This window comes from Somniosus microcephalus, chromosome 5, assembly GCF_052327205.1.
Source record: "Somniosus microcephalus isolate GS21.2 chromosome 5, FLI_Smic_1.0, whole genome shotgun sequence".
Classification (NCBI taxonomy): domain Eukaryota; kingdom Metazoa; phylum Chordata; class Chondrichthyes; order Squaliformes; family Somniosidae; genus Somniosus; species Somniosus microcephalus.
This window is the reverse complement of record NC_140991.1, coordinates 216,556,060-216,576,195: the sequence shown is the minus strand read 5'-3', so window position 1 is coordinate 216,576,195 and position 20,136 is coordinate 216,556,060. Positions and strand designations below refer to the sequence as shown.

Sequence of the window (20,136 nt, the reverse complement as noted above, 5' to 3'; positions counted from 1 at the left end):
ATGGCAATAGATTGGGAGAGGGGGAAGTACAGAGAGACCTGGGTGTTCTTGTACACCAGTCACTGAAGGCGAGCATGCAGGTGCAACAGGCGGTCAAGAAGGCAAACGGTATGCTGGCCTTCATAGCAAAAGGGTTAGAATACAGGAACAGGGATACCTTGCTGCAGCTGTACAGGGCACTGGTGAGACCACACCTCGAGTACTGTGTACAGTTTTGGTCGCCTCATCTGAGGAAGGATGTTCTTGCCATGGAGGGGGTGCAGCGGCGATTCACCAGGCTGATACCAGGAATGGCGGGAATGACCTATGAGGAGAGACTATGTAGTTTAGGGATGTACACACTGGAGTTTAGAAGATTGAGAGGGGACCTCATAGAAGTGTATAAAATTCTGACAGGTCTAGACAGACTGGATGCAGAAGGAATGTTTCCCTTGGCGGGTGAGAACAGAACTAGAGGACATAATTTAAGGATAAGGGCTAAGCCATTTAGGACAGAGATGAGGGGGAATTTCTTCACTCAGAGAGTGGTGAACCTGTGGAACTCATTGCCACAGAGGGCAGTGTATGCCAGCTCATTAAATATATTTAAGAGGGAATTAGATATATTTCTACGGGCAAAAGGGGTTAAGGGTTACGGAGAGAAGGCGGGGACGGGATACTGAATTAAAGGATCAGCCATGATCTCATTAAATGGCGGAGCAGGCACGAAGGGCCGAATGGCCTACTCCTGCTCCTATCTTCTATGTATTCTATGTATTCCTTGGTAAACATCGATGCAAAGTACACACTTAATACCTCAGCCATGCCTTCTGCCTCCACCAATAGTTCTCCATTTTGGTCCTCAATCGGCCTCACTGCTCCTCTGACAACTCTTTTACTGTTAATATGCCTATAGAAGAACTTTGGATTCCCCTTTATGTTAGTCACCAATCTATTCTCATACTGTCTCTTTGCCCCTCTTATTTCCTTTTTCACTTCGCTGTACTTTTTATATTCAGCCAGATTCTCCCTTGTATTATCAAGCTGACATCTGTCATACACCCCCTTTTTCAGCTTCATCCTACTCTCCAACTTTGTCATCCAGGAAGCTCTGGCTTTGGTTGCCCTCCCTTTCCCCCTTGTTGGAATCTACTTTGACTGTACCCGAACCATCTCCTCCTTAAAGGCCACCCATTGCTCCATTACATTTTTGCCTGCCAGTCTTTGACTCCAATTTACCTGGGCCAGATCCCTCTTCAATTTGCTAAAATTAGCTCTCTCCCAGTTAAGTATTTTTATTCTAGATTGCTCCTGGTCTTTCTCCATAACTAATCTAAACCTTACGATACTATGATCACTATTCCCAAAATGTTCTCCAACTTGACCCACTTCATTTCCCAAGACTAGATCCAGCAATGCCTCCTTCCTCATTGGGCAGGAAACATACTGATCAAGAAAATTCTCCTGAACACACACTTCAGAAATTCCTCCCCTTCTCTGCCCTTAACCCAATCACAACCCCATTCAACATTGGGGTAATTAAAGTCTCCCATTATCACTACTCTATAGTTCTTGCACCTCAGTAATTTATTTGGAAACATGCTCCTCCCTACTATTTGGTGGTCTGTAAAATACACCAAGTAGCGCAATAGCTCCTTTATTGTTTCTCAACCCCAACCAAATAGATTCAGTCTTTGATCCCTCAAGGACATTCTCTCTTTCTAGCACTAATATTTTCCTTAATCAAAACTAATACCCCATCTCCTTTTTTTCCTTCCCCATCTTTCCTGAATATCTCGTACCCAGGAATATTAAGCATCCAATCCTCCCCTTTTTTGAGCCAGGTCTCAGTTATCGCCACTACATCATATTCCCATGTGGCTATTTGCACCTGAATCTCACCAACCTTATTAACGACACTTTGTGCATTTGCACACCTGCTTTCCAAACCCAACTTAGACCTCTTCGTATTTTCTATGATCCCGCCCAATTCTGTATTATTTCTAACTATAACTGTCTCTCCCAGACCTTGTTCATACTTTTTAATACTACATCCTGGAGCCTTACCCCCGGCGAATTAGTTTATAGCCACCCCCACAGCACTAGTTAACCTACCCGCAAGGATACTGGTCTCAACTCCGTTCAGGTGCAACCCGTCCATCTTGAACGGGTCCCTCCTGCCACAGAACTGGTCCCAATGTCCCAAGAATCTGAAGCCCTCCCTCCTGCACCATGTCACTAGCCACACATTGCTTCGATCTTCCCAATACTTATTTGGAGGACATTTCTGCTCATCCAGTACTGGATGTCAGACTAGCAGTCAGACAATTTAGAGACAGTGGAGGATCTAGAGAGGTGGTGGTGAGGTAGAGCTGGGTGTCATCAGCGTACATGTGGAAACAGACGCTGTGTTTTCGGATGATGTCACCGAGGGGCAGCATGTAGATGAGAAATAGGAGGGGGCCAAGGATAGATCCTTGGGGGACACCAGAGGCAATAGTGCGGGAGCAGGAAGAGAAGCCATTGCAGGCAATTCTCTGGCTGCGACTGGATAGATAAGAACGGAACCAGGCGAGTGCAGTCTCACCCAGCTGGACAGTGGAGAGGCGTTGGAGGAGGATGGTATGATCAGCCATGTCAAAGGCTGCAGACAGATAGAGAAAGACGAGGAGGGATAGTCTGCCTTTGTCACAGTCACATAGGGTGTCATTTGTGACTTTGATAAGAGCCATTTCGGTACTGAGCCGGGGTCGTAAACTTCCTCTCTATTTAGAGCCAAATATGAAGGATTGGGTGACTATACTTACTCAGCCAGCGATCGCCCTCCATACAGCGTGCGCCCGTGCTTTTACTGGAAAGTAGCTTTCAACCCTAAACACCACCACTTTCCATTGGTGCACCTCCTGCAGCAGGATCACCAACTTTTTATCAGAAGTAACAGTTCCACCCACAACTTGCTTGTACCATTGTGAACTAGTAATTCACTTTTCTATTCAGATCATAACGTGCCATTTAATGGCAAGCTGTAGCCTCGATGGATTTTCTACTCTTCAGCCAAGTGCAGGCCAAGCTCACCAGGGTAAGCTTTTATTTACTAGTAGCCTATTAAATGAGCAAGAACTCGAGTCAGAAAATTCTGTGGAAACTGTGGCCCGCCCCCCTCGTACAAGTAGCCAACCCCAGTCCATTTTCACTCAACTCAGTCACATCTGTCATGTGAAGCCTATTTAAGAGGAGTTGGGAAATCATAAACCCTTTCGCTATACATGCTTTTATGATTCATTACAAATAGCCTCCCCTTTGATTATGAGGCCTCGTTTAATCATGAAAATGTATTAGATCAGTATTTACTTTATTTAAATGTTAAAGCATGTGGACACAATCATCAGAAGTAATCCTTTGGTGGGTTGCTAGAATTCAGATTTACATTTAAAAACAGAAACAAATTCATAAAATTCAGAACTGGCTGTAAACACATTCCGTATTAGAAACATAGAAAAATAGGAGCAGGAGTAGGCCATTCGGCCCTTCGTGCCTGCCCCGCCATTCAATATGATCATGGCTGATCCTCTATCTCAATACCATATTCCCGCTCTCTCCCCATACCCCTTGATGCCTTTTGTGTCTAGAAATCTATCTATCTCCTTCTTAAATATATTCAGTGACTTGGCCTCCACAGCCTTCTGTGGTAGAGAATTCCACAGGTTCACCACCCTCAGTGAAGAAATTTCTCCTCATCTCAGTCCTAAATGTCCTACCCCGTATCCTGAAACTGAGACCCCTCATTCTAGACCCCCCAGCCAGGGGAAACATCCTCCCTGCATCCAGTCTGTCTAGCCCTGTCAAAATTTTATGCGTTTCAATGAGATCCCCTCTCATTCTTCTAAACTCTAGTGAACACAGGCCTAGTCAACTGAATCTCTCCTCATATGACAGTCCTGCCATCCCAGGAATCAGTCTGGTGAACCTTCGCTGCACTCCCTCTATGGCAAGTATATCCTTTCTTGGTTAAGGAGACCAAAACTGCACACAGTACTCCAGGTGTGGTCTCACCAAGGCCCTGCATAACTGTAGTAAGATATCCTTGCTCCTGCACTCAAATCCTCTTGCAACGAAGGCCAACATACCATTTGCCTTCCTAACTGCTTGCTGCACCTGCATGTTTGCTTTCAGTGATTGGTGTACAAGAACACCAAAGTCCATTTGTACAGCAACATTTCCCAATCTATCACAATTTAAATACTCTGCCTTTGTTTTTCCTACCGAAGTGGATAACTTCACATTTATCGACGTTATACTGCATCTGCCATGTATTTGCCTACTCACTCAACTTGTCTAAAATCGTCTTGAAGCCTCTTTGCATCCTCCTCACAACTCACGATCCCACCTAGTTTCGTGTCGTCAGCAAACTTGGAAATATTACATTTGGTTCCTTCATCCAAGTCATTGATATATATTGTGAGTAGCTGGGGCCCAAGCACTGGTCCCTGCGGTACCCCACTAGTCACAGCCTGCCACCCCGAAAAAGACCCATTTATTCCTAAACTCTGTTTAGTGAAGACAAATGTAGGTCCCTTACAGTCAGAACTGGGAAAATTTATAATGCGGTGTAGGGTTCTCAAAATTCCCACATTCCACGAAAGTTATGGATAAAGGGACCCTGTATGGACAAGTTATTATAAAGGGTATCCAAAATGGCTTCTGAAACCTCGTGATCAAAACCCACAGGATTTTAAAAGCAAGGCCCTGCAAAAGGCAGGCCCATTCAAATCCTGAAACAAAACCTAACATGCATGGATCTGTGAAAGACTTTGTCCTTTTTCTAAACCAGACAGCTAGGTAAACACAGAGGCCTAGAAATTTGGTGGGCTGCGCCACCAGTTAGCGCCCAAAGAGGGCACTTAGTGAGTTTAGCGCCACTGGCCACGCCTCCCGCGAAATTTAGCGGGGCGCTAATGGCATTAGCCTGTAGTGCTACGCCGCCACCGATGACGTCATCGGTGTGCGCAGCGCCCCGATCGCGATATTTGGTCGCGCCCCCCCGCTGAAACGCCGGTTGCAATTTGCAACCGGTTCACGGGGGCCTACCTGCGGCGGTAGTGGCGTTAATTAAAGGGGCGGTGTGGGGCAGCCATTTTTTTTGCTGGCCGCCTGCCAGCACCTCCTCGCACCGCCGTCCCCGGCCTCCTGAGCACCCCCCCCCACACCCCCGCAGTGCCGGCTGTGTCCCAAGAGCCCGGCACTTCTCCTCGGTGCCGGGCTCTTTTGCCGGCACTCGCGATCTCCGATCACGCTGGTGCAGGCCCCTCCCCTTTAAGAAGGGGAGTAAGGCCTGCAGTACAGCAGCGCTGCACGTTGCGCTGTGATATTCAGTTGCAGCGCCCCAAGAGTATGCGGGGCGCCTCGAACAGCGCCCCGCTTCCGTTTGGGGCGCTGAAACTGAATATCGGGCTGGCGCAAGCGGCTCCGTCCGGAGCGGTAATTCCGGCGCCCAGGCGAGCTTGGCGCCCGAATTTCTAGGCCAGAATATGCATTCTTCATCTTGGAACAGATCAAGTCAGGATGGACCTAATCTTGAGGCCATTAATTTTTGCATAAACAAACAGTAACAGATCAACGTGGCCACCAAGCCAGGAAAGACGACTACATTTCATAAATAACCAACAGCCAGGATATGGAAGCCATTAAACCAGGAGACAACCGCCCCAAAAGCCGTTAAAGTGGATGACTGTAATCACTTTGGACGAGCCCGCCAAAAGTTAGACAAAGGACTGACCTGATTTGGCACGCAGATATGGGATGAAGAACCAGGTATAATTGTAGGCCCACCGGTAGCCAAGGTCTCTTGGTCTCTTCGCTCTCTCTTGCCTCTCGCCTCGGCGTGGGCTCTCTTCTCCCTCCCCGCGCTGCTCGACACCGAGGACACCCATTACTACACCAGGGGCAAAACGCGGGAGAACGGGACCCAAATCCGAAAACACACAAGACACACGGGACAACAAACGGGCAGACGAGACGAGACGAATGGCAAAACCGATAAAGCAGAGAAGGGCAGACGAGAAGAGATGAACGGTAAAAAACCGATAAGGCAGAAAAAGAAGCATTGGGGACGAGCGGGTACACACCACAGCCTAGTTATAAGCTGGCGTTTGAAGCATGGGTAGTAAGATCAAAATGACAATATAAACCGCCAACCGGGCCCCAACCGCAACAAAACCGTCGGTGACCAAACCACCACCAGAACAACCACCATTCCTGCAAAGTAAAGTACCCAAAGAAAGACTTAACACCGTATTTCTAACGGAGGAAAAAGGAGGGTACAGGAAAGTTTGGTTTATCCGGAGGTTGTATGTCCGGAAACCTCGATCTACCGACAGAAATCAGGAGCCGTTTTGTTAGGTTTTTTTTCTTCTCATGGCTTTTATTTCCCAACAGTCAGGCTCTGCAAAGTCTCTCTGAAGCTGTTGCTAAGCTACAGAAACACTTCTAAGGTACGGTCGACTGTTTAGAAGCTGTTGCTAAGCAACAGTGTTTGTTGCCAGATACGGAGCTGCAAATCTCCGTATGCTTCACCATTAACGCTGGTATGTCCGGCAGTTTTGATAGATCGGCAACAGCTCGGTCCCGTCGGTGCCGGATATAACAAAGTTTCCTGTACTTTACACAGACGACACCATCGCCGTGCCCTGTGATGACGGCAGACCCCAAAGGACAAGAGCGAACCATAAGACCACCACCGGCTCACCAATGGGGTTTCCTTGACAATTCAAAACCTATTGGTGAGCATAAATCCCTGGCCCCTCATAGCTTAATCTAGTTAGGTATTGGGGGTGGGACAAGGGTAAGGGGATTATTAACGTGATTGTTCCCTCATTGTGCCGTGTGTTCCCCATTCCCAACTAAGTGTAATTTTATATGCCTGCAATTATTCTAGTGATTTTTCCAGTACTGTAATATTGATGTGCCTTTTAATAAAATTTACAGTTTTCTTGCACCAAACTAGTTGTCTACTCTATTTTCTGTATTGCCACCTGTACCTAAGTCCGGTGTCTAGAACCCAGGGGTGTGGGAGCGATTCGAACCGCTCAGAGACAGTCAGGGGCAGAGCTGACTGGGCACATGCCACCCCCTGCAGCGGAACAAGGAAATGGCAGAGCATTTAAACAAATACTTTGGTTCGGTCTACACGGAAGAGGTCACAAATAACTTTCCAGAAATGCTAGGGAACCAAGGGTCTAGTGAGAAGGAGGAATTAAAAGAAATTATTAGTAAAAAAAGTGCTGGAGAAATTAATGGGACTGAAAGCCAATAAATCCCCAGGGCCTAATAATCTGCATCCCAGAGTACTAAAAGAGGTAGCCATGGAAATAGTGGATGCATTGGTTGTCATCTTCCAAAATTCTATAGATTTGTGGTAAAACCACCAAGGAACTCCTGTACAAGTGAATAACTGTCTTTAAAGCAATGTTACAGCACCTAGGTCCGTTTGCTGAGAGTAAACAAGCTTTCTGTAAAAACCCTGAAATAACGCGATGACGTCATCACGTTGGTCACGTGGTGCCCCGAATGGCGGGAAACGTGACGACGTCATGACGTCAGAGGTGGGCGGTTCTAAGTTCAGTCCTCGTGGAACTAGCTACTGTACAGACCTGTGTGATTTCTCCTGCATATTTTGTTTTGTTCATCAGTTTAATTAAATTTGGTTAATTTACTGAACTGACTCGACCTCAGTGATTTAGATAGGAATCCGCAGATTCCTACATTGGTGACCCCGAAGCTTCGCGGACGATTTTCACGGAGGCAAGCTCAAGAACAAGATGGATGTAAATGCAGCGAGTTTGACGTTCCCTCAATTTTGGGAACAACAGGCAGCCTCCTGGTTCGTTCAAGCGGAGGCTCAGTTCCAACTGCGAAACATCGTGCTGGATCGGACCCGTTACCTTTATGTGGTCTCCGCACTGGACAGCTCGACGGCTTCCCGCATTATCAGCCTGCTGGAGACCCCGCCCGTGGAAAACAAGTACGAAACGCTCAAGGCGCGCCTCATGCAAGTATTTGGTCTCACAAAGGCGGAACGCGCACGTCGTTTGCTCGCACTCCCCGGGTTAGGCGATGCTAAGCCTTACGAGTTGATGAGCCACATGCTCACCCTCCTCGGTTCTGAACCGCAGTGTTTTATATTTCGCGAACTGTTTGAGTCAGCTCCCTGCGCAGGTACAAGCGGCCCTGACCAGGTCGACGACTACGGACGGTGTAGCGCTCGCGGCCGAAGCCGACACCATTTACGCGGTGATACAACAGCATTGTGCCACCTCGACGCGCCCCGCCTCCAAGAACCCCACCTCGGCACCTCCACAGACCGGCTTTTGCTACTACCACGCCCGTTTCGGTCAGAAAGCCAGATGCTGCTGGCCACCGTGCAAATTCGTGCCATCGGCACCGCGAAAGCAGCAACAGCGATTGCGCGACTGGAAGGGCAGCCCCGAGGTCGGTTTCGCCTCCACAATGACAGTTGGTGATTCCGGGAAATTGTTGTACATCACCGACTCCATTTCGGGCCGGCGTTTCTTATGTGACACGGGCGCTCAGTGCAGCATACTCCCCGCTTCGGTCATCGATGTCCATTCTGGGCGGCGCGGTCCTCCACTACAGGCCGCCAATGGCAGCGCCATCCGTACGTACGGGAAACAATGTATCCGTTTGTGTCTCGGCAGCCAACTCTTCCACTGGGAGTTTATCACCGCCACGATACCACTGGCAATCCTCGGTGCCGATTTTTTCTGCACGCATGACCTACTGGTCGACGTTCGTCATCGCCGCCTGATCCATGCCACCTCACGAGCCCCCATCCCCTGTTTTCGGGGCTACGGCGCGACCCACGCAGTTGCCAGCACCAAGTCACTGCCCGACGAGTTTGCCCGCCTGCTCAAGGCGTTTCCGGAGCTCATTCGACCCACTTTCTCTGCGACGACCGCCAAACACGGTGTTGAACACCACATCGTGACGACCGGCCCCCCGGTTTACACCCAGGCTCGGCGATTAGAGGCCAGTAAACTCGAGGCCGCGAAGGCGGAGTTCGCCACTATGGAGTGGTTGGGCATCGTTCGCCGCTCAGATAGCCCCTGGTCGTCTCCACTACACATTGTGCCAAAGCCCGGCGGTGGATGGCGGCCCTGTGGTGATTATCGGTGCCTCAACGAGGTCACGACTCCGTATATTCAAGACTTTTCCGCCCATTTGGCCAGCACGTCGTGGTTCTCCAAGATCGACCTCGTCCGCGGGTGTAAGAATTCGCAATAATTTACAGTTCTGAAGATTCATGTTTTTGATTAAAGGATCCCTGAGCGATGTGCTTTTAAATTTCCAGGGATAAAATGGCTGTCACCACATGGCCGAAGACAAGGACAATGCTTTGTTTACAAAGCAATTGAATGCTATTAGCATTTGTTTGTATGTCGAGTGGATCCAAAGGACATCTAAACTGCAGAAGAGACTTTTTATGTCTTAAATGGGAAGCGTTAACATTTGAAAGGATTTTAAATCACCCAGTACTGGACAATAGAGCAGATGTATCTCCCTTTTGTTTCAGCAAAGGGAGCTCTGAAAATCACATTAACTCAATCTAACCACTTTGAGTTAGCCTATCACAGCTTTGGGGTTAATTTTGCACACAGCCCTTGCAAGGCAGGATGTGAGGGGCTCACCAGGTATAAAAAAAAAGGGCTGAGCAGCCAGCTCGCACTCTTGACTCTCTCTTGACTTCCTGGGACCATAAGGTGAGCGCTCTCTCTCTCCCTCTCTCGCTTCGCTGGACCACATGTCAGCAGAGTTTTCTGACTCCCGAACAAGGCAACCTAGCAGGAGTTAAGGGGGGGATGGTGATTTAAGGGAATTGCTAAGATTGTTTAAATAACATTGTAGCCATTGTATCCCTCGTTTTTGCCGTGTGTACCCCCTTGTTATATAGTTTTACAATTTTAGTGTGTTCGTGTGGGATAGTTTGATAGTGATTATAGTTCCTTTTAGTTAATAAAGCTTGATTTTTTTCTCTCATCCAAACCACGTGTTCCGTTTTAATATAATTAATTATAAGTTCCTCCACTCAGAACTAAAGGAGGGGTAGCGATTAGAAACCGCTGTTTTAAAATTGGTTTTATTGGAATTGGTCTGATGTGCAGGCAAAGGATGCAAGACCAGGAAAATTGCTTTAAACCAGTTTAAAAGAAGCCCCCGTAATCCTTACACGGGTACCACCAGGTGCCCGTCCACCCTCAGGACGTCCAGAAAACGACGGTCATTACCCCGTTTGACCTCTGAATTTTTACGGATGCCTTTTGGACTTAAAAATACGGCGCAGGCGTTCCAACGCCTCATGGATTCGGTGCTCCGGGATCTCAAATTCCTCTTCGTATACCTCGATGACATCCTCGTCGCCAACGCGTCAAAGGAGGAGCACCTACGTCACCTGCGCGTCCTTTTCCGCCGTCTCCAGGAGCATGGCCTCATCGTCAATCCAAACAAATGCCAATTTGGACTGAGGCAGATCGATTTTTTGGGCCACCGCATCACCGCGGAAGGGGCACTGCCACTCACGGCGAAAGTGGCAGCCGTCGCTGCGTTCCCGTGGCCGCAATCCGTCAAGGCGCTCCAAGAATTCCTTGGCATGGTAAACTTCTACCACCGCTTTGTCCCCCGGGCCGCCCAGCTCATGCGGCCGCTCTATGAGGCACTCCGAGGCAAACTGGGGAAAGAACCAGTAATCTGGTAGTCGGTAATGGACCGCGCTTTTGGGGACACGAAGGAGGCCCTCGCCAATGCGACGATGTTAGCGCACCTGCTGCCTGGCGTCACCATCGCGCTCACGACCGATGCGTCGGTCGGCGCTGTGCAAGAGCAATGGGTCAACGGAGCATGGCAACCGCTGGCGTTTTTTAGCCGCCAGTTACGTAGTAACGAGCGTAGCTATAGCACATTTGATCGAGAGCTGTTGGCGTTGTTCCTGGCCATCCGCCACTTTCGTTTTTTACAGGAAGGGCGCCAATTTGTCACTTTCGTCGATCACAAACCCGACGTTTGCCATGGCCAAGCCGACTGAGCCGTGGTCGGCCCGACAGCAGCGGCAACTCACTTTCATCTCCGAGTTTACCACTGACATCCGGCATGTGGCCGGCAAGGACAACGTGGTTGCTGACTGCCTCTCGCGTGCGGCCGTCCAGCTGGGCCTCGACTATTCACTCATGGCGGTTGACCAAGCGGATGACCCGGAGACGCACGTTTTCCGTTCCGATCCGTCCGGCCTGCGGCCGGTGGACGTACTTTTCCACTCCGACGGCACATCCTTGCTCTGTGATGTCTCCCTGGGAGACCCACGCCCGATCGTTCCGTCATCCTGGCGCAGGAAAGTCTTCGATATCATGCACAACCTCGCCCACCCGGGGGTGCGTGCTTCGCAGAAGTTGTTAGCATCCAAGTTTTTCTGGAGGGGAATGCGAAAAGATCTGCGCGACTGGGCCAACACCTGTGTCGTGTGCCAGAGAGCGAAGGTGCAGCGCCACGTTAAAGCCCCTGTCGCCGTTTGAGGTACCGGAGCGGCGTTTCGATCATATTCATATTGACCTCGTGGGCCCACTACCACCGTCACTAGGGTTCACGCATCTGCTAACGATTGTCGACCGTACCACCAGATGGCCGGAAGCCATTCCATTGACGTCCACCACCTCCACGGACGTCGCCCGGGCTTTCCTTTCGTCTTGGGTTGCCCGTTTCAGCGTGCCGTCGGACATTTCCTCGGACCGCGGGCCGCAGTTCTCCTCTGCTTTGTGGAACGCCGTGGCTTCAGAATTAGGCACCAAGCTCCATCACACCACAGCTTATCTCCCGCAGGCCAACGGGTTATGCGAACGCTTCCATCGTTCTCTGAAGGTATCGCTGTGGGCTACCCTCCAAGGGACCGCGTGGATGGACAAATTGCCGTGGGTAATGCTCGGGTTGCGCACGGCACTTAAGGAAGACCTGCAGGCGTCGGCCGCCGAACTGGTCTACGGCCAACCGCTCAGGGTCCCCGGCGAGTTTCTCCCGTCGCCGACGCGCCCCTGGTCCGCCACTGCACAACTGGAGGCTGACCGAGCCGCGGCGCGCGCTTTCCGGCCCATTCCAACTTCACAGCATGGACTGCCTGCGTCGCATATCCCGCCAACGCTCATGAGGGCTAAATACGTTTTTGTCCGGCACGATGCCCACCGTCACTCCCTCATGCCTCCCTATACGGGCCCCTTCCGGGTGCTGAAGGCAGGCGCCAAGAGTTTTCTGGTGGACAGCGGCGGGACGCCTGACTACATTTCCGTGGACCGCCTCAAGGCTGCACACCTGGACCTCGACCAGCCGGTCGAAACGGCGCAACCGCCGCGTCGTGGGCGACCACCCGCGGCTGCTTCGCCTGGCCCATCGGCCCCGCGGCCCAGCTCCTCTACTGCACCATCCATTCCTCTCCGGGAATATCGGAGTCGTTCCGACAGGATTGTCCGACCTCCTCCTCTGCGATTGACTTTGATGATTAAAGACACTTCTGGGGGGGGGGGGGGGGCGCATGTGGTAAAACCACCAAGGAACTCCTGTACAAGTGAATAACTGTCTTTAAAGCAATGTTACAGCACCTAGGTCCGTTTGCTGAGAGTAAACAAGCTTTCTGTAAAAACCCTGAAATAACGCGATGACGTCATCACGTTGGTCACGTGGTGCCCCGAGTGGCGGGAAACGTGACGACGTCATGACGTCAGAGGTGGGCGGTTCTAAGTTCAGTCCTCGTGGAACTAGCTACTGTACAGACCTGTGTGATTTCTCCTGCATATTTTGTTTTGTTCATCAGTTTAATTAAATTCGGTTAATTTACTGAACTGACTCGACCTCAGTGATTTAGATAGGAATCCGCAGATTCCTACAGATTAAAATATATCATCTCAAACAGCAGGCTAAAATTATTGATCAGTACAGTATCTTAACTAATTCTCTCAGATACCACAGCAATGTCCATCATCTTTACAAGTAAAACCCAACTAGAATGGCAGCAGAGCAGTCTTATAATTAAAAAGAGTTGGCTGCACAAGAATACTTTAACTTAAATTTATTTGAATAAAGTATCTGGCTTACGTAATTCTTCTATGTACAATATGGACTAGTATACCAAATAAATAACAGTAAACATCTGGAAAAGTTTTAGGCTAATGGAAAAAGAGCATTTCAGATTTTTCAAATCAAAAAGATAATTCAGTTTCACATTGTTCAAACTCCAAGGTTGTTTTGTTGTGTTACTCCATTTTAGGAATGACGTATGAGGAGAGATTGGGTCGATTGGGCTTGTACTCGCTGGAGTTTAGATGAATGAGAGGGCATCTCATTGAAACTTATAAAATTCTGACAGGACTGGACAGACTAGCTGCAGGAAGGATGTTCCCGATGGTCGGGGAGTCCAGAACCAGGGGTCACAGTCTAAGGATAAGGGGTAAGCCATTTAGGACAGAGATGAGGAGGAATTTCTTCACCCAGAGAGTGGTGAACCTGTGGAATTCTCTACCACAGAAGGCAGTAGAGGCCAATACATTAAATATATTCAAGAAGGAGTTGGATATATTTCTTAAGGCTAAAGGGATCAAGGGGTATGGGGAGAAAGCAAGGACCGGGTACTGAATTTGGATGATCAGCCATGATCGCATTGAATGGCGGAGCAGGCTAGAGGGGCCAAATGGCCTACTCCTGCTCCTATCTTCTATGTTTCTATGTTTAAAGGTATTCCCCCCCCACCCACCCCCACTCCCACTCTTTTACTCAATTACCCAATTATTCCTGCCATCTTTCCACACCTCCCACTGTGGTATGCACAGTTCTCCAGCTGAGATGACAGACCATGAGGTGAATACTCCTGCTCGCAACATTTATCAGAGCTCTAGTGACCGCAAAATAAGCTTGTAAAATGAGCCAAGATGACTCACCCAAAATACCTCTCTGTTTATAATGGGTACAGCCCTAAAGGTATGTTCAGAATGAGTGTTAACCCTCAGGGCACAGCAGAATTGAAATGTTTTACTTGGTATTCAGCAGGGGTCAATTTGATCAAAGGAAGCTGGTTAGTCTGAAAAGCAGCCTTGAATGATGACATAAAATTCACAATATATATATATGTGTGAAAACTTTTTAGCAACTTCATTTATTTAGTGCGCTTTTGCTCAAAATTAACTGACCACTACATTAAAATTACATTCTATTATAGAGAGTAATCATCATGCATTCTGCAGTTAGAGCTATGGTAGTAAGTAAGGTTCTATTCCACTAATGGCAGGTAAAAAGAAAATGGCAAAAAGCAAAAAAATTAGTTGGTCACAAATTTTAATAGCCAAGTACTACTATATTAAAGGGGTGGTGATGCTTTGAAAGGGTTGCAGGCACGACTTTGTAATGTATATTAATTTACATATTACACAAACTACAAGTAAAAGAGACACAAGAGAATGTGCTGTACCTGTCGAATATCTGGTCTAAAAGAGCTGCTGGAACTCCGGGTGGGGGTTGATGGTTTCTGGGGCACTGCAGTATTTTGCTCATTGCTGTTCATGATGATATGGGTCTGGATGTTCTCTGGAACCACCAATTAGAATCAAGCAATGCAACTCAAAACAGTTTGGTTCCTTTCATAACAGCAAACATCACCTCAGGTAAAGGTGAAGATGGGTCCCATTTCTGCGGCTTTTATCATTTCATCCTAGAAACAATAATGGGTAGATTAAATTAATGTACTTTTTTTTAAACTTCATAAAATGATACACAAAATTGACGTTACCTATCTAAACAGTTATTCAGTACCACATATACATTTCAGCAGCCGTCAGTCCCAACCTATTTTAAAATCCATACAACCACAGTGCCAGGTGCCCAGAATGCATTAGGTCAGCCTGACTGGCCAATACACACTCAGGTGGGCCATCCGATCTCCGTGTGTTCCTCCAACCGGTTTTATTATTCTCACAATTACATAAGCTGAGCCATTCCTTTATACAAAACGTGAAAGAGGGGATGCAGCTTTTTCTAGAATATCCAGCAGAGCAGCAAAAATGTTGAGCTGCAGCAGCTTTAATCAGGTGTTGCAAATCATGTGACTTCAGCTAGAACAGATACAGTACCATTTTACAGCATAAAAACCGACACCAGTTTTAATCTGGAAAGAGGTTATTTCAAGATTCCAGATGTGTATATTCTGGGTAGAAATAGATTTTTCTATGTTAAAGGCACTATATCAAGAAGTTTTGCTGTAAATCACCAATGAACATTCTTTGTCAGTTTGCAAATTCCAAACATTCTTGCTCAGCAGGCAATAAACTGAGCTTCATCGAATCAGACATTTACAGCACAGAAGGAGGCCATTCAGCTCATCTTGTTCATGTCGCCCGAGTCAGCAGAGAGTGCTCAGAGTTTAGGTAAGTGTGAGAGTTCTTTAATTGTTATTTCTCTTTAAATCATTCTTGATAAGATTACTTAAGCAGTTTAAGTAAAGGGGAAAAGTTAAATATTTGGGATTCTGTTGGTTTAAGAGTAAAACAAGGTTACACTGCAGTAGGAGTAAATTGGCACAGCAGGCAGTGGAAACCAGTTTTCTAACCAATCAGCAGGGGTGACTCATTTGGCTGTAAACAAACAAACAGTATAAAAAGACCAGTCCTAGTGTGAGCAAGCACTGAGTGTGAGTCATCAAAGAGTGCTGTGAGTTTGGGTAAGTGTGAGTTAGGGTAAGTGGGGTGTTAGGTGCTCTTTTCAAACTTTAACTCTGTAGGTTGCAGTTAATAAGGCCTTTCTGGTGCAGAGTGACTGTTGGTAAACCATTTAACTGGTGTAATTAGAGGGATTGATTTAATTTAAATCCAATTAATTAAAGGGGATACTAGCATCTAAAATCGGGCAGAGGGTGTCCATAACTAACAATAAAAAATTTAATTAATTACATAGAATGGAGCAGGTGATGTGTTACTGTTGCGAGATGTGGGAGCCGGTGGACCCCATTGAGGCTCACGGTGATTACGTCTGTGACAAGTGTCTGCTGCAACAGGAACTCCAGCTCCGTGTTGATGAGCTGGAGTCTGAGCTTCAGACACTGCGACACATCAGGGAGGGGGAGAAGTACCTGGACTCTGTGTATCAGGAGGTGGTCACACCTATGAAGTTAATTAATTCAGATGTAGCCCATGGTCAGGGACAGGACGGTGTGACTACGAGTGAGGCAGGTATGGGGATCCAGAAGGTAGTGTTGGAGGAGCCGCAGCCCTTGCTCTTGTCCAACAGGTTCGAGGTTCTTACTCCCTGTGGGGACAGGAGCAGGGACTGCAGGGAGGATGAGCAACCTGGCCACAGCACCTTGGAACGGGGGGCCATTCAAGAGGGGGTAATAAATAGAAATGTTGTAGTGGTAGGGGATAGTATTATTAGGGGGCTAGATAGAGTTCTCTGCAGCCGAGAGCGAGAGTCCCGAAGGCTGTTGCCTACCCGGTGCCAGGGTTAAGGACATCTCCTCTGGGCTGGAAAGAAACTTGCAGTGGGAAGGGGTGGATCCAGTTGTCGTGGTCCATGTTGGTACAAACGACATAGACAGGACTAGGAAGCCGGTTCTGTTAAAGGAGTATGAGCAGCTAGGGGTCAAATTAAAAAACAGAACCTCAAGGGTAATAATCTCTGGATTATTACCTGAGCCACGAGCGAATTTGGCTAGGACAAATAAAATTAGAGAGTTAAATGCGTGGCTCAAAGACTGGTATGGGAGAAATGGGTTTTGCTTCCTGGGACACTGGCACCAGTGCTGGGGCAGCAGGGAGCTGTTCCGTTAGGATGGGCTTCACTTGGCCAGTGCAGGAATAGAGTCCTGGCGAATCATATAACTAGGGCTGTTAGAGGGGGCTTTAAACTAACTAGTGGGGGGGAGGTTCCTAGAGAGCAAATAATAAAAATGACAACAGAGAAGGTCATAGACTTAGGTAGCAGTGGGGAAATTAAAAACCAGAGCGTGTCAGGAAGGGGCAGAAGGTATGGAGTAAAAGGTAAAGTAATAAAAAGGGCAAAAGCAGGAACTAAGTGTCACAAAACGTATTTGAAAGTTCTCTATCTGAATGCACGTAGCATTCGTAACAAAATAGATGAGTTAATGGCACAAATAACTACATATGGGTATGATCTTGTGGCCATTACAGAAACATGGCTGCAGGGTGACAATGCCTGGGAATTAAACATACCAGGTTATTTAACGATCAGGAAGGACAGGCAGGAAGGAAGGGGAGGTGGGGTGGCTATGTTAATAAAGGAAAGAATCACTGTAATACAGAGAAATGATATTGGGTCAAAAGATCAGGATAATGAAACAGTTTGGGTGGAGATAAGGAATAATAAGGGGAAAAAAAACACTAGTGGGCGTAGTCTATAGGCCTCCGAACAGTTGCAACTCTGTTGGACGGAGTATCAATCAGGAAATAGTTGAGGCTTGTAATAAGGGAACATCTATAATTATGGGGGATTTTAACTATCATATTAATTGGACAAATCAAATTGGGCAGGGCTGCCTTGAGGATGAGTTCATTGAGTGTATTAGGGATGGGTTTCTTGAGCAGTATGTAACTGAACCGACCAGGGGGCAAGCAACCTTAGATCTGGTCCTGTGTAACGAGACAGGATTAATTAAAAATGTCCTAGTAAAGGATCCCCTTGGAATGAGTGACCATAACATGGTTGAATTCCATATTCAATTAGAGGGTGAGAAGGTTGGATCTCAAACAAGCGTGCTAAGCTTGAATAAAGGAGACTATGAAGGTATGAGAGCGGAATTGAGTAGAGTGGATTGGGAAAATAGATTAAAGGGTAAGACGATACATGATCAGTAGTGTACATTTAAGGAGTTATTTTACAACTTCCAAAATATATAAAATCCACTGAGAAGAAAAGGGTGTAAAAGAAAAGACAGCCATCCGTGGCTAAGTAAAGAAATTAAGGAGTATTCGACTAAAAACAAGGGCATATAAGGTAGCCAAATCTAGTGGGAGGATAGAGGATTGGGAAAACTTTAAAAGACAGCAAAAAATAACAAAAAGATTGATTAAGAAAGGGAAGATAGATTATGAAAGTAAATTAGCAAAAAATATTAAAACAGAAAGTAAGAGTTTTTATAGTTATATAAAAAGAAAAAGGGTGGCTAAAGTAAATGTTGGTCCCTTAGAGGATGAGACCGGGAAATTAATGGTGGGAAATATGGAGATGGCAAAAACACTGAATGAATATTTTGTATCAGTCTTTACAGTACAGGACACTAAGAATATCCCAACACTGGACAAACAGGGGGCTATAGGGGGGGGGAGGAGCTAAACACGATCAAAATCACTAAGGAAGTGGTACTCGGTAAAATAATGGGACTCAAGGCGGATAAATCACCTGGACCTGATGGCTTACATCCTAGGGTCTTGAGGGAAGTGGCGGCAGGGATTGTGGATGCATTAGTAATAATTTTCCAAAACTCCCTGGACTCAGCAAAGGTCCCAGCAGACTGGAAAACTGCTAATGTAACACCCTTATTTAAAAAGGGCAGTAGACAGAAGGCTGGAAACTCTGTGGTAGGTAAAATTTTGGAGTCCATTATTAAGGAGACAGTAACAGGACATTTGGATAATCATAATTTAATAGGACAAAGTCAGCATGGTTTTATGAAGGGGAAGTCATGTTTGACAAATTTGCTGGAGTTCTTTGAGGAAGTAACATATAGGGTGGATAAAGGGGAACCAGTGGACGTAGTGTATTTAGACTTCCAAAAGGCATTTGACAAGGTGCCACACAAAAGATTATTGCTTAAGATAAAAAATCACGGGATTGGGGGTAATATTCTGGCATGGATAGAGGATTGGCTATCTAACAGAAGGCAGAGAGTTGGGATAAATGGTTCATTCTCAGACTGGCAATCAGTAACTAGTGGTGTTCCGCAGGGGTCAGTGCTGGGTCCCCAACTCTTTACAATCTATATTAACGATTTGGAGGAGGGGACCGAGTGTAACATATCAAAGTTTGCAGATGATACTAAGATGGGAGGAAAAGTAGTGAGTGAGGAGGACATAAAAAACCTGCAAGGGGACATAGACAGGCTAAGTAAGTGGGCAGAGATTTGGCAGATGGAATACAATACTGGAAAAAGTGTGAGGTTATGCACTTTGGCATGAAAAATCGTAGAGCAAGTTATTATCTTAATGGCAAGAAACTGGAAAGTACTGAAGTACAAAGGGATCTGGGGGTCCTGGTGCACAAAACTCAAAAGGTTAGTATGCAGGTGCAGCAAGTGATTAAGAAGGCCAATGGAATGTTGGCTTTCATTGCTAGGGGGATAGAATATAAAAATAGGGAGGTATTGCTTCAGTTGTACAAGGTATTGGTGAGACCGCACCTGGAATACTGCATACAGTTTTGGTGTCCATACTTAAGAAAAGACATACTTGCTCTCGAGTCAGTACAAAGAAGGTTCACTCGGTTAATCCCGGGGATGAGGGGATGGACATATGAGGAGAGGTTGAGTAGATTGGGACTCTACTCATTGGAGGTCAGAAGAATGAGAGGCGATCTTATTGAAACATATAAGATTGTGAAGGGGTTGGATCGGGTGGATGTTCCCGATGATGGGTGAAACTAGAACTAGGGGGCATAGTCTTAGAATAAGGGGCTGCTCTTTCAAAACTGAGATGAGGAAGAACTACTTCACTCAGGAGGGTGGTAGGTCCATGGAATATGCTGCCCCAAAAAGCTGCAGAAGCTACATCCATTACATAAATTTAAAACAGAAATAGACATTTTCCTAGAAGTAAAGGGAATTAAGGGTTACGGGGAGCGGGCAGGAATTTGGACATGAGTCTAGGTTCGGATCGGACATGGCCCTGTGGGTAGCGGAGCGGGCCCAGGGGCCGTGTAGCCTGATCCTGCTCCTATTTCGTGTGTCTAATTCTGTTAGATTCAGGAGATGGTTCTGTGATAGTAGATTGGCGGTTAGGATCAGATCAGCCATGATCTTATTGAATGGCGGAGCAGGCTCGAGGAGCCGATTGGCCTACTCCTGCTCCTATTTCTTATGTTCTTATGTAAAGAGCTATCCACCCTAATTCC

General features: G+C 47.1%; 1 protein-coding gene across 4 annotated transcripts in view; it reads right to left on the bottom strand.

The window, feature by feature from the left end:
* The window catches only part of osbpl3b (oxysterol binding protein-like 3b), a 307,799-nt gene that overhangs the window by 217,143 nt on the left and 70,520 nt on the right, over positions 1 to 20,136 (bottom strand). For all 4 annotated transcript variants that reach the window (XM_085988683.1, XM_085988680.1, XM_085988679.1 and 1 more), the window contains one exon: positions 14,492 to 14,731. In XM_085988683.1, coding sequence (XP_085844809.1) covers positions 14,492 to 14,584 — 93 coding nt within the window. In that variant the 5' untranslated portion in view covers positions 14,585 to 14,731. The remainder of the gene's footprint in view (positions 1 to 14,491; positions 14,732 to 20,136) is intronic.